We start from the raw sequence: 14,957 nt of genomic DNA, 5'->3' as shown, positions 1-14,957 counted from the left end.
ACATGATGACAAGAATGACTCAGGGCCAATGAAATTTATTGTTTTATTTTATATCAACAGAAATTCTGTTTATTTACCTGAATAACTGTAGAAGAACACCAATGCAGCCTGTTTCTCTGATATGACTTTGTCCACTCTCTATACATTGGCAGAGATAATAAATAATTTTAAATAAAGTTAATACTTGGCATGTTATTTATACAGTTCAGTTTTACTTAAGCTCCCTGAGCACATCATATACTAATTATGTATTAACAACAATATACTTACATCCTCACCTGTATAGCAACAAAAATTAGTAACAATGTCCTTCTAGTTTTATAAACTATAACAACTTCTAATTTAATCGCTACCTTGGCTGGGTCTACACTACAAAAATAACTTCCAAGTTGCTTACCTCGAAGTACAACTTCGAGGTAAGCAACTTCCAAGTAGAGCATCTACACAAACCCTACTTCGAAGTTAAACTTTGAAGTAGGGAACTATTCCATTCCTGGGAATAGAGTAAGGACTTTGAAGCTGGGCTCCCTACTTTGAACTTCGAAGTAAGAGAAAAATGTTTGTAGACTCTCTATTGGCTACTTTGATGTAGTGCTTAACGTCAAAGTTAACTTCAAAGTTAGTTCCTAGTGTAGACGCACCCCTAGTGTTTTAAACCATAAGTTTGTACAGAGCTTTTGGCATTCTGGGTGCTACTGTAATACAAATAAAGTAAACTCTCTTTCATCCCATATTCATTCAACTGGAACACTCAGATAACTGGCACAAACATGCCGCTTTCCCCTGACTCCATCACTGCCAGAGTTCCCCTAGTCCCAGGCAGCTTCCCAGAGCTGCCAACATTCCCCCATACCCTGGCCAGCTTCCTGACCCTGCTGCTGCCTGCACTCCCCGGCCCTGGTGCTTCCCAGCCCCCACAGCTTGCCAGTGTTCCCTTGGACCAGTGCTGCTGGCATTACCCTGGCCCTTGCTGCATTACCCCAGGCCCAACTAGCTTCCCCACCCAACAGTTTGCTGCATTCACCAAACCCCAGTGCTGCTGGCTTCCTAGCCCTGGTAGCTTACTGGCATTACCCCAGCCCTGCCGTCATTACCTTGGCCCCAGCAGTGTTGCCCTAGCCCCAGCTGGCTGCCCAGCCCCAGCACTGCCAGTGTTACCCTGGCCTCATTCAGAGATTCCACAGCTTTGCCTCTTTTTAGCCCTGCCTGTACCTTCCCAGCTGCTCTCTATTAACTGGCATATTTGCATATCCAGCAACCTCCTGGTCCCAGGGTTGCCAGATATGGAACAGTTTATTGTAATAATTAATAATGATCAATTCTTATGTTTCAATTTCTCTACAAAATCTGAGAAGCCCTCATTTTATATTATATTTCGTTAAAAACTACATGTAAGATTCTTACACAAATAAAATAAAGTACACTCATCCCTCGCTACAGGAGCACAATTGGTTCCTAACTTTTTGCTCATAGGAGAAAACTGGTAAGAGGGACACTAAATTCCTATTAAAATACTTCTAAAAGACTCCAATTGGTTCTAAGTGCTTGGAGTGGCAGCAGGTGGCACTGCTTTTGAAAAGTAAGTGAACCTCAGGTTGGGAGGGGGTTAAAGGCTGGGGACAGTCTGGGGCCATGAGCGGGAGGGAGGGTGGGTTAAAATCTGTAGGCGGCTCAGGTGGAGGAGATGGCGGCTTATTCCTCCTGCCTCCACCAGAGGTACCTGGGGGGGAAGTGCAGGGGGGCCAGGGGGTTTGGAATGGAACGGAACAGGATGGGGTGGGCACTGGGAGCAGGCGGGGGGGGGGTTCTGTGAGGAGCTGTGGGCGGGGGAATGCTGGGACTGGGCAGGGGAGCTGTGGATTTCCCCAGCTGCCGGACAGGGACCCCGTGGCCGGCTCGGCTCCAGCTGCAGGGTTGCAGGTCTCCCTGCGCCCCCGGCCAATGACCCCACAGCCAGCTCGGCTCCATACGCGGGGAATAAGGGGACTTCGAATTAGGCAGCGTCCTTTTGAAAAGCAGCCCCGTCTGGACGCGCCGCGCAGCGGCAAGGCATGTCAATTTTGAAGCGCTGTGGCAGCCTGCATGCTAATGAAGCGCTGAATATGCATTTCAGCGCTTCATTAGTAAACTTCGAAATGGCCATTTGCGTGGCCATTTCGAAGTTTGGGGCACGTGTAGATGTAGCCTATGTGTCTCCCTTGTTTTAGCAAGTACTCATAAGTCAAGTACTCGTCAAACGAGGGATGAGTATTTTCAGATGTTTTTAAAAAATCTAATGTTTAATCTACTTGGATTACCTTTAGGTGAACTAAAATTCAATTACATGTCACAATCTTTATATAGTATTCTTACAAATTATTAATGGAACTTTGAAGTGATGATAAATAGTATGGACTGACAAACAGAAGTATGTTTTGAAATGAGTTTCACAGGATTAATAACTTACTGGTACTTTTACAAGTGAAAGCCATGTACTTACTGTTATTTGAAACCAGCACTAATATAACATAAACAGACATTCTTTTCAAAGTCATACCAGAATCCTTATTTGTTAAGAAGGAAATTAGGTCTTCAAAAAACTCAGATGTACACAAAGTTTGCTGACAGTAAACTGAAACCAAAAAGGATTATTAATTACTCGTAAACCATTTGCAACTTTCATTTATTTAGGTAATAAAGCCAACAAATTAGACTTATAAAACCATTCTGTTTAAAATAAACAGATTGAAATGCTGTTGAGAGAAAAAGTTTTGGCGACTGAATTAGATATTAAAAGTTAAATATTTCATGTCATTAATTATTTATAAGGCAAGTTTCTTCTCTTCTTTTCCCCCAATCAATGCCACTCAGAGCCAGGCTGAAAAATCTTTTGACCCTTCCATAGATGTGACTGACACTAACCTTTCCACTAATGAACAGAGGTGATACACACAAAAAAAGATAATTGGGTCATTTTATGGAACAAAGTATCAGGTCTACTTGAAAAATCCCATTCCAATTTCCCTTCTCATGACATGGCACTAATTTACAAGTTCTGGGATATCTGTTTTAAGACATAGGGATGAAAAACTCTTCTCACCTAACAAAAGTTTAACATTTACTAGATAGACTGTAGTTTCTAGCTTCTCATCCAAGTATTGGGCTGCCCTGGTGGTAGCAGTGTGATCATATGGGGTAAGGTTGGTAGAGACGTGCTTCTCTGCATATTGCTGATGTTTATATTGTTCTATCAGTTTGCCTGGTGGCTCCACATAAATGTTGAAAAGGACTGTCAGTAATTGTCAATATAATTTGATAATGTAACCTGTAGGTCATCTTTGGTTAGATCTTCACTTGTGAACAATATGTTCCGGGGTGCAGCTGATGAAAGCCGGCTGCAAAAGAGCTGTTTGGTGCTTCATAATCCAGTTATGGGGCATCCTGACCAAATGTATGATAGGCTACATCTACACCACAAGATAAATTCAAATTTAAGGCAGTTAGCTCGATATTTCCACGTGACTGTCTTCACTGTAAATACCATTAGCTCGATTTACGGAGCACTAATACAGATACAATATCATCAGTACCTGCTGGGTGTAGCACCAAGTTTGCATTTAATAGGCCGAATACAGGCCAGTGTGGAAGCGCCATGTCTTAAAATAGAATTTATGAGCCTCCAGAGGTGCCCGTATGTAACCCACAATGCCCCACAGTGCTCCACTCTGGCCGCTGCTCTCCAGGTGAACAGGTAGTAGGTAACAGGAAGACCATGAATTTCAAATAGGGACCAGGAAGCCTGTGGCTGTGGGCTCATGATTGTATGGAGCCTGAGAAATGTCCATCTTTCTCTGCTATTAGTGCTGTGAGCGCTTCTACCCATTGCAAATAGCCCCTGCCCACAGTTCTTGGTTCTGCCACACTTGGTATTTTTTCTGTGCTGCTAGGCGCCATGTGGCAGCAAGGCTGTTGTGGGGGTTATGCTTGTATAAGAGGCCAAGAAACTTCTCAGCAGTTTACATTTGTGTGTACCCTCCATTTTTCCCCACAGGCACCACGCAGTTGGGGTCTTTCCTGAACTCAACCACATCATGTGGGTACCCCCTGACCCTATAAAAGGACACGCCTGCTGTTCAATGCTGACCATGCTGCCAGGCAGCACCATATCCCAGCTTGCACGTGGTTAGGGCTCCAAAGGTGGAAAAGAATTTTGGGAGCTTGCAGCCACAGGGGTGGATTGCTTCAACTGGCGCCCCCACTGAAACTCCCCCATGCTCCCCACCCCAACAAGGACCTGAGGGGCTAGCTGCCACTGGAGGGGGAAGTCTCCCCTGGCACCTAAGATTTCTTGGGGCTTGCTGCCACTGGGGGGAAGTCTCCCCCAGCGGCTAAGATTTTTGGGACACTGCTGCTATCCCCCACGTTGGCAATTTCTGTGTAGTGAAGAGGGAAGACAAAAATATTTTTTCTAGCTTTTTCTATCCTCTTTCTTCTAACTTTGCACCCCCTCACAGAGAACAGGTGGAGGAGCAGTTGAGAACACAGTCTGTGCACAGAAGCTGTATAATGAATTGGGAAGCCAATACCTTCCCCTCAGCAACTCTCTTTTTTCAAAAACTTTACTGATCAACTCTTTCTTTGTTTCTTTATTTCATGCTTTCATTGTCCCTGTGTTATTTTCAGGGATCAGATGCAATCAAGGAAGCCAGTTGAGAAGATACACACTTGCTGATTTTTACAAAATCCTTGATAATTCAGTTACAGAAGAAAAAGACTTCCATTAACTTTGCCATCTTTGTTGATGACCTACTTTTCCTTCCTTCTGACTGGAAAAATGGACATTTGTTTACCACAGGAGAGGAATGAGAGCAATGTAATGTGGGAAGATGATATGACACATCTGCAAACATGCCCAGCATGCTACAGGGATAAGGGAACTGTGGGATAGGTTCCCACAATGCACTGCTGCAGCAGTTGATGTTTTACAATTAAGTGTGGCAGCCATAAGTAAACTTTGAGGAGCACGTGGGAAGATGAGAAGAGTCAAATTTGAATTTATAAAATCCAGTGTTACAAAATTGATATTAACGAATTCAAATTTATCTCGTAGCGTAGACGTAGCCATAGAGAGCAATCTCAGACCATCATCCCAGGGGGGACTGAAAAGGTGCACCATGGTGCTTTTGCCCAGCCCCACTCTCTGCATCAGGCCCAATAAGAGGAGGTGGTAATGCAGTGCCAGCCACTCCACCCAAGGATTCCCCCAGACCAGAGGATTTCTCACACAGGCATTCAAGCTGGCTTTGTGTCCCCTTTGAGCTTCCATGATGGAGCAGGTATGGAACAGCAGAGCCAAAAATCTGGTCTCATTAGTCAGGCTTGTATCTGGTGTGACCTAATAAACAAATGTATCTAATACTGCATTAAATCATTGGCTGGAAGATAGGCAGTGGAGGAAACGTTACATTTTCAAGAACAATAAAGTGCAGTGATCTGGAACTTGGAAAAATAAATAAAATTATACATTACCATTACTCTCCATTACAACTGCTAATGTAAATAAGGCTGCTTCCTTTACTATGGAGTGCACACTTGACTTTGCAAGGTCATTTACAAACATCAAACCACCAATCTCTCGGAAATAATCACTTGCATCACCTATTTCATATGCAAACACAACAAGCAAAAAGGGAAATTTACTAATTTGTGAATGAAAAAAAATCACTCAGAGCAGTATGGAATACATAGACTGTGTCTACACTACAAACTTACTTTGAAGTTAACTTTGAAGTAAGCTGCTACTTCAAAGTAGCATGCAGAGCATCTACACACACTTTCCCTTACTTCGAAGTTCACTTCGAAGTTAAGTGTGTGTAGACTCTCTGCACTCCTTACTTCGAAGTAAGGAGTCCGCCAGGGAGGTGGACCCCTATGGAGGACGGAGACACTCTGGTCAGCTCTGAGAGGGCGCTATGGTCCCCACTGGCCATATTAAAGGAAACAGCCACCCCATCACCCCAGCTTGCATCCCCCCACAGTTGCAGCAGGGCCTCCTGCAGATGGCGCTGGAGGGACAAAGAGACGACTGCCAACCAGGAGGTCAAGTGGGAGATGACCGGAGTGCTCTGGACTGGATGGTGATGGAGCGGGACATGTGGGTATGCCTGGTCGGCAGTCTAGATGCTGTGGCCCAGGCCTTGGCTGCCCCCTCACCAGCCCAACCCACAGCCACCCCTCCAGCAGCCGCCTAGCTCTCAGCAGACCTGTCACTTTCTACCCACCTGGAGCTGGCTTGGTGGCTGCTGGCTGAGGCAGGCGCACCTGGCCCAGCCCCAGTGCCCCCCCCGCACACCCTGCGGAGGCCGAGCCCGCAGCACCCCTACCCCAGCCTTACCTCCCTGTGGCCCTGGCCTCGTCACAGCCCGGCAGGGGGCCCCAGACCCAGGGCAGTAGAAGCAGCCACAGCCAACGTGGCTTCTGGCCCCCCATTCCCCTGGGCGACTGAGCCTTCCCCCACCTATAGGCCCCCTTCCAGTTCAGTCCCCCCACCTAGCCCCCCACCTCCCTCCTGTGGGCCATTCTCCCCATGCACTATAAATAGTTTCACATTTTGTTTTGCAAAAAAGTTTATTAACCCAATGCTAAAGTTCAATGTTCTCACCCTAACCTCGTGTCCCTGGTGCTTGGTGGGAAAGCGTATGTGTGGGGGGCAGTGTGAGGGATGGAGAGTGGGCGGAACCTGTGGTATGGAACATGGCTGTGAGGGTCAGGGCAGGCCCTGGGTGAAGGCCTGGCACAAGGAGTCCTGGACTCTGACCCCACCCTTCTGTGTCTCATGGCACGGGGCACTGGATGGATGCTCATAGCTGGCCCCTGGGTCCGTGGCCCAGCTCCCACTGTCCCTCCACAATGTTGTGAAGGCAAGTAGGCCGTGACGACTGAGGAGACATTTGGGAGGCTGACATCCAGCCTGGTGAGAAAGCTGAGAAACCTCCCCTTCAGCCTTTCAAACGCCCATTCAACTGCGCCCCTGGCATGGTTGAGCAACCATTAAAAGGTGTCCTGGTCCAGCATGGTGCATCCAGTATAGGATCACATGAGCCACGGGTGCAATGGGTATGTGGCGTTGGCCACAATGCACCAGCTTATCGTGATGTACCCAAGCAGGAGCACCCGCGGGGGGACATACATGCTGTCCTGCATCCGGCCTCCTAGCCACGAATTCGAAAACACCCAGGTGTCATGGGCCCTGCCCCGCCACCCCACACACGTGTCCAGGAAATGGCCTCTCTTGTTCACCAGGGCCTGGAGTACCAGAGTGGTACCCCGTCCTGTTAATGTAGGCGGCCCCACTGTATTCCAGAGCCCAGATCACCAGATGTGTCCTGTCCAGAGCTCCGAAACAACTGGGGAAGCCCAGGTCTGAGAACCTGGTGAAGGCGGCACCAAGGTCCCCCAGGGTCATGACTCGCGGCAGAAGCACCTTGTTGATGCCTCAGATGACCCGTGTGTTGCGGGGCGTAGACACGTCCATGAACAGCCTGACCAGGAGGGCCCCGTCCACTAGGGATCCCCAGCCTCCTGCCCCTTCCCCACCAGAGACACCCTGCCCAGTAGCCCTCTCCCCAGGGAGGGTCTGTGGTGGGGGCCATACTTACCTCAATCATCTCCACTCTGACAGTGGCCTTGCCGATGCCAAACTAGTGGCCGATGGACTGGAGGCTGTCAGAGGTGGCCAGTCTCCACAGGGCGATGACCATCCTCTTCTGTACTGGGAGCACTGGCCGCATCCGTGTGTCCTGATGCTGGAGAACTTGGACAAGCCAATGGCAGAAGTCTTCAAATATCTAGTGGGTCATTCTGAAGTTCCTCAGCCACCACTTGTTGTTCCAGTCCTCCAGCACCAGCCGGTCCCACCACTCGGTGCTGGTGGTGAAGACCCACCAGTGCCAGATCGGGGGGATCCAGAGGAGGGGCAGCAGTGCCGTGGCCATGGCCTACAGTCTGGGTCCTGTGCAGGCAATCCAGCTGCATTGCTGGAAGAGAAGGGCAACCAGCACGGCCAGCCAGCTGGCCAGGTTGGAGAGGACCTCGTCCTTGGAGATGGTGGGAAAGGGCATGGTGTTTGGCTCTTCTCCCCAGAATGTGCTCTGCTGCTTTTCGCAGCGTGACAGCCTTGAGCACGTGCAGGATGTGGGTGTTGGGAGGGGCCCTTTAAGGGGAAGGCTGGCTGCAAGCCCAGAAGGACTTGTTGGCCATGCGACCCCATGCCTGCATCATTTCCTGGCCCCATACTTTGAAGTAGGGGATAACTATGTGTAGACATTTAACTTAGAAGTAGGGGGAAGCCTACTTCGAAGTAAGGGAGTGTGCGTTTTGTGTGTAGACGCTCTTCTTCGAAGCAACTTCAAAGTTATTTTGTAGTTTAGACACAGCCATAGTGTTTCCAAAATTTTATACCTCTACGAAGTCTTATTACTCCTAGACTTTATTTTAAAAATGCATATCACTTAGTATGTACTATGAAAAAATAATCTACTGTTGCCATAACAAATACCCAGATGAAATATCATGGCAGAATATTTCTTACTGTTTTGTTGGCAAATTGAATAAATAGTGACCAAGACTTCTTTTTGAGAAGCAGGGCTGTCCATTTGATATTTAAGACATTCAAGCAGTAAGTTCAGATCTGTCTTCATCTCTATGAAAAAAAAAAATTAGACAACTTTCACATTAAATATGCATGTTTTCTTTGAAATATACCTTTTTAAACTGATGATCAATTTTTACATTAAGACTGTCATAAAACATGGCACCATCTTCTATTTTGATGGGGAAAAAACAGTTATGCATGTGCTTTATAGTACTACCATCTATCTTGTATTTCCATAGTTTGTTAATGAACTAAATACATACATACATACATAGAAACTTCAAGGACAAATCAGGAGAAGCTGAGTGTTTGGTATAAGAAATTCTCTTTTGGGGCTCAGACCTGCTAGGTGCCTGAACTTTTGACAAAGACAACTGGAGTTTAGGATACTCACCACCAACCAGGACACAATCTCAGCAATTAAGAAACTAATCCAACTAGCACAGTCAGTTGGACCACATCCTAAGAACAGAAACTGCTGAAAAGGTATAATCGAACTGATCAAAAATGCAAACGTTCACAGTGGCTTTTCAGAAGTGTTCACGCATATAAATACCCATAAAAGTTAAATACCTAGGCATGTTCAAAAATTCTGCTAGGCATGCGTCTGCATCTTTAGATGCCTAAATACTTTTTAAAATCTGGCCCTTAGTGTGCTATCAAGGAGACTTTATCAATAACAGTTTTACCACTTTTGTTAATAGCAACCATTATGTTTCTCTTAAAATTCACTATGCTTTGGTGATTTCAAAGGACTATAAAATGTGAAATGAAACAAATAAATGTGGCAACATAACATTATCAAAACCATGTGTGATTTCATGTTGAAACTGTGTAGTTTGGCAAAATTGGAAATTATGCCACTATCTTTATCTTACATCTTCATCAAAACATCATGAAAGAAGCTGCGGACTCAAACATCACTCACAGATCCTCACCACCACTGCTAATCACCGTCTCTCGAGACAAAAGGGGCCACATTATTTAATTAATATATATACATACACACACACACACACACACACATCATAACATATAATTCAAATACATCAGTATAGTAACAAGGCATGAGAAATTCATCCAACAGTTGTCTATCGCCATAGCAGCTCAGCTACCATTAGAATCTGGTAAAACAGTGAAAAACAGATTCAGACATGATAAGTGATTTTAGAGAGCTTACCACACTGTATGTTCTGAACTTCTATATTTTCCATTTTCAACTGTATAGCTGTTCTTACCCTGCAACTGTAATAAAAGGAACTTTTCTCAACAGTCCAGATCAGCAATATTCACAAAAAGCATACACACAGTACAAGTCCATCACGTCAACTTTCTTAAAACATCCTCTCTCCTCTTCTGGTTATTTGAATTTTCAACTGCATGCCATATCACACATCCAAATCAGTATTGGCATGAATGAAAAAGATTTGCTTCAGAAATTTATCATTATAAGGTAATATACTACTGCAAGTACAAGGGTTTTTATCCAATTATTTTGTAGACAAACTAATTTGGTTCTACCATTCTGATTCATACAAAGATAAAAACTCCCAACCTCATACACGTTACCTCCAAAAATCTCCCTCATTTTGTCTCCCTGGCTATGTCTACACTAGCCCAAAACTTCGAAATGGCCATTTCGAAGTTTACTAATGAAGCGCTGAAATACATATTCAGGGCCTCATTAGCATGCAGGCGGCCAAGGTACTTAGGAATTGATGTGGCTCGTCGCCGTGTGACTCGTCCAGATGGGGCTCCTTTTCGAAAGGACCCCAGCAACTTTGAAATCCCCTTATTCCCATCTGCTCACTGCATGGCCATTTCGAAGTTTTGGGCTAGTGTAGACACGGCCCCTATGTCTGGCTTCCAATTTACTTCAGCAGCTTTCTGATTTACTGAACCACTGGCCAATTTCAAAACTACTAGTTCATGTTTTCAAAGAAAATCAACAACCTTCTAGCACTACTCCCACAAATGAGAAGCAACCAAACCTGACATCACATATATTTACAACGGTTTAAAAACAAGTATGGATCAAAAACATACTTGATGGAAGATGGACTGCAGAAGCAATTGATAATTCTTGTCAACTCCTTTACTTAGGGTTTTAATATTTAATTGATTAGCAAAATTAGCATAGTTTACATAAATAAGAAAAACCTGCAATTGCAATTCTAAAAACACACGAGAGCAGCATTCAGTCTGACAGAGCACCATTCAGAGTGACAATCAGGAGTGAGGAGCACAAACTTTGATTAAAGCCACAGATCCAGTCCCCAAATGCATGGGCCAGTTTGCATTAGTCCAGACCCCTACAAGTAAATCAGAGCAGACGGAGAGGGGATATAAATTATATTGAATGCCCACAGTTCCCAAGAAATCAATCCAATAACTAACAATTCCTGGCACATAGACATGACCCAACTGCATTTCCCTTTCTCTAGACATGCCAGAAGCACCACAGATCAACAAAGGCTGGCCTCAAGTCACTAAGGAATCCATAGGCACTGACTTCTCCTCTTGTTCAGAGGGTGCTCAACTCCCATATTGCCCCCCCCCGCCATGATCCCACTCCTGCACTACCTCTTCCCACCTCAGTTCTCCTCCTCCCTCTAGGGCACCCTGTCTCCACTCCTCCTCTTCCCTTGCAGACAGCAAATCGCCTGTTTGGGGCACCCCAGAAATGCTGGGAGGGAGAGGGAGAAATTGGTAATTAGAGTGGCTGGTGCGCAATATGCAAGGGGGCAGCAAGGCAAAGAATGGGGCTTGGCATCCATGGGTGCTTTGCACCAATTTTTCTCTGAGTGTGCTCCATCAAGCACCACAAAATTGGTGCCTATGATGGTATCGTAAACACTCTTGTAGAGACCCCCACTCAGTATGGGAATTTCAAGGGGCTTAGTTAAACCAGTTTTATGGCTATTTAGTGGCACCAGAGTATTACCTTTGAGAAGTATCACAGTGTTATCCTAAAAGAAGACAGTTCTTGTCTTCATTAAGAATTCTTGATCCTCCCCTTCCCTCACTGCTTCAGCTCACACAGTGGCTCACGTAAAGGACCTTCCCAATCCCCTAAGATCTGTCAACCACACCAATGACTTAAGAGGCAGAGGGTGATTTTTTTAAGCAGGAGAGACTCTTTTTCCATTCTTTTCCTATTTTTATTGTTAAACACACACCCTCTCTTTTGACCTTCTGCTAATGAAAGAAAACTGTAGCATCTGTCTCCTGCTTTCCACAGAGGCCATATTATGAGGCTGACAGAAACCTAGATCAGCTTCCCATACATTTATTTATTTTGAAAAGCACTAACCTGTCACCTTGGAGCTGCCTATATCATTATCAGTTCAACTGAAGTTACATTTTAAAAAACTGTGATTACAAACACGAGTTATTGGTAATGTGCATTGCTCACCCCCTCCAAGCCCCACGCATCTCCAGCTCAATCCCCTATAGGGCCACGCAGCCCTTGCTCAACTTCAACCCACTGCCACCCTAACCCACTCCAGGCTTAGCCCCCCTGCCCCCCCCACTATCCTAACTCACCCCAGGCTTAAGCCTCCTCAACTGCCCCTCCCCACCTCCAGGACTTACCCTTCAAAAGGAGCTCCAGGTGCTCCTGCTGCTTCCCTGGCCACAGAATGTGTGTTCTGCCAGGGAAAAAAGCTGCCCCCCTTCACTTACATGAATTTCAAGTTATGTGAGGGTCTGTAGGAACTGCAACCGTCCCATAACTCAAGGGACTACTGTATGGGAAAGGACAAAGGCAGCATAGGAAGGAACAGTAGCGTGGACTTGAAAGAAAAGGGACACGTTGCGCCACTGAAAAACTATCATTGCTTTGGGGTGTAAGAGAGCTTAGTGGGGAATACTGTGAAGAAATTCATTTCACAAAAACATGTTAAGCAGTGCAAGATGATGATGCAGGGACTAGTTGCAAGAATGAATTATAAGGAAAACTGCTTATTGGGAGAAAATTATGCATATGTAGATATGGATACAGGTGAGTAGATGAAGTGGTTAGGAATGTAAATAATTCACTTTGTAATGCATTATTCTCCAAGAGCTGCTGCAGCTATACTTTTAGCATAAGTGTATTCTGACAAATGAATTCCCAAACTGTTTGCTGAGCTGGATGTCGATAGAAAAAAGGTTTAGTTTAGCGAATCTTTGTGGCTTGTTTTATTAGTTAATTAGGGTTAGACTCTCTCACTCTCTCTCAAGTATACAATACCGAAAGCTGCAGAAAGAGAAAGCCAGAGTTTTCCATTTCTACTATTTTCTTATTTTATATTACATGCATATTACATAATACATGCCTCTTATTTTGGAGCACCATGGCCACACGCTGTAATGGTGATGCCATAAGCCTGTTCCCTATCTTACTTTGGCATAGCTCAGCTTTTCCAAGGGAACCCTGTTCCAAACTTGTTTTCTCAAAAAAATCAAATGGGCCCATGAGTTCAATGGGGCTTACTCCAAAATTAAGTGTGCTCTAAGCACAGTTGTAGTGTATTTGGTAACTTGATTAAAATCAATTATTTTATTTATTTGTTTGGTGATTTAAATGTATCCAACCTGGAAGCAAAGATAGCAATATCATTCTATGATATCATTAGTCCTGAGCTGCTGCTGGTGGCAGCCCTGCCTTTTCAGATCTGTAGCCACAACACTCCAGCTACCCACATCTGAAGGCAGCCCTGCCAACAGCAGTCCAGAAGGGTAGCAGGAATGTAGCTCCCACACAGTAGCTTTGCAACCACCCCACAACTCCTTTATGAGCCAAGTCCTCCACAATTAAAACAGCACAACATTTCAGATGTAAATAGCTGAGTTCATGAAGTCTGTGATTTTAAAAATCTAGGACATAAAATTGAATAAAACAGACTGCAAATTTGGTAGGGCTCTCTTATCTAGCTCTTTTTTGAACCCAGTTATAGTCTTGGCCTTCACAATCTCTGGCCAAAAGTGCCACAGGTTAACTGTGCATTTTGTTTTAAACCTGCTGCTTATTAATTTAATTTGGTGACCCCCTAGTTCTTGGGTTACTTACCTCTCCTAACGCTTCCTTTCTCTACAGTAGTCATGATTTTAGAGAGCTTTGTCACATGCCCCTTTAGAGAGAGTCCTCTTTTCCAGGCTAAAAAATACCAGTCTTACTAATGTTTCACTGTACATCTAAACATTGTTGTTGCCTATTGCTGTACCTGCTCAGGCAATTGGGCTACTAGGGGAGCATATGGGTGAGGGATACGGGGAAATATCACTTTGGGCCAGCCCACTGACCCCTCTGCGCTGTCCAGCTGCAGGGAGGGGACATGCCTTGTCTTCTAGACCGCTCCAAACATATGCGTACCCTGCACTCTGACACCCGTTGGTGGCCATGTCACCTAAGCCAGTTTCATGGGCTTTAGGCTAAGGGGGGGGCGGTCCCTGTGGAACACACTTTGCAAGAAGCTCCCACCTCGCAGGGTTCTGGATCTCAAATGGCAGCAGCTACAGGGCGCCGTGGAAAAGCCCGTCGCTCTGGCCAGCCCCACCCACCCGAGGAGCAGCTCTGCCGCGCCGGCACTGGGACGAGCGCCGCGGGCTGCAAGCTATTGCCGCCACTTCCTGCCCGGCCGCTGAAACAGCGCGTGAGACGGGCCGCGGCGCTCAGCGCGCCGGACTCGCGCGCGGCCTCGTTCGCCCTAGGCGCTTCAGAGCCAACGCCGGTGCAGCGGCGCAGGTCGCGCCTGCCACGGAGAGCTGCCAAGAGGCGGGGTCACTCCGTCCCGGGCTGGGGGCGGCAGTCACCTCACGGAGGACGGGAAAAACCAGCCGCTACGTTGTCGCTCCGCGGGGCGACGCCCGTGCGGGGTGCGCGCAGGAACGCTCGCTGCTGCCTGTCGAGGTGCGGGCGCTTGTCCCGCCCGCCTCCGGCGCCTCGCGCAGGTGCACGAAAACGGCCCGTCGCCTCAGCGCTCAAGCCCAGCCGACAAGGGGCTCAGCCGGTCCCCCAGCCCGCTCCTCGAACTTGGCCCGCCAGCCTCCCGCCACCTGTCCCACCCTCCCACGTGAGCGCGGCCCCTGCAGGCTGGGAGGGGCGCTGCCTGCCTGTCTTGTAGTCTCAGGCTACCCAACAGTCACTGCTTGGCGAAGGGGATAAGAACCGCAGCGTCTCCCTCCCCGGACTCTCTCCCCTTTGCCAAAAGGTGCACAGCCCGGTGAGGCACGTTCTCCCCTGGAGCCAGGTTTGACGGTATTATTTTTCACTAGTGGATTATATTCCCAAGTAAAACATTACTCCAGTACTGCCTTACTAGAAACAAGTTCAGATACAAGG

The 14,957-nt window shown here is 46.5% G+C and overlaps 1 protein-coding gene across 1 annotated transcript in view; it reads right to left on the bottom strand.

Annotated features, from left to right (window-relative positions):
- The window catches only part of TERB1 (telomere repeat binding bouquet formation protein 1), a 50,902-nt gene extending 40,999 nt beyond the window's left edge, over positions 1-9,903 (bottom strand). The window contains exons 1-5 of the mRNA XM_075008787.1: positions 9,813-9,903; positions 8,570-8,680; positions 5,509-5,637; positions 2,480-2,611; positions 78-138 (exon numbers count right to left, since the gene is read on the bottom strand). Coding sequence (XP_074864888.1) covers positions 78-138; positions 2,480-2,611; positions 5,509-5,637; positions 8,570-8,680; positions 9,813-9,846 — 467 coding nt within the window. The 5' untranslated portion in view covers positions 9,847-9,903. The remainder of the gene's footprint in view (positions 1-77; positions 139-2,479; positions 2,612-5,508; positions 5,638-8,569; positions 8,681-9,812) is intronic.
- Positions 9,904-14,957: the final 5,054 nt, after the last annotated feature.

Source organism: Carettochelys insculpta, chromosome 14 (genome assembly GCF_033958435.1).
Source record: "Carettochelys insculpta isolate YL-2023 chromosome 14, ASM3395843v1, whole genome shotgun sequence".
Lineage (NCBI taxonomy): Eukaryota > Metazoa > Chordata > Testudines > Carettochelyidae > Carettochelys > Carettochelys insculpta.
The sequence above is the reverse complement of the archived record's forward strand: the minus strand, read 5'-3'. Positions and strand labels throughout refer to the sequence as shown.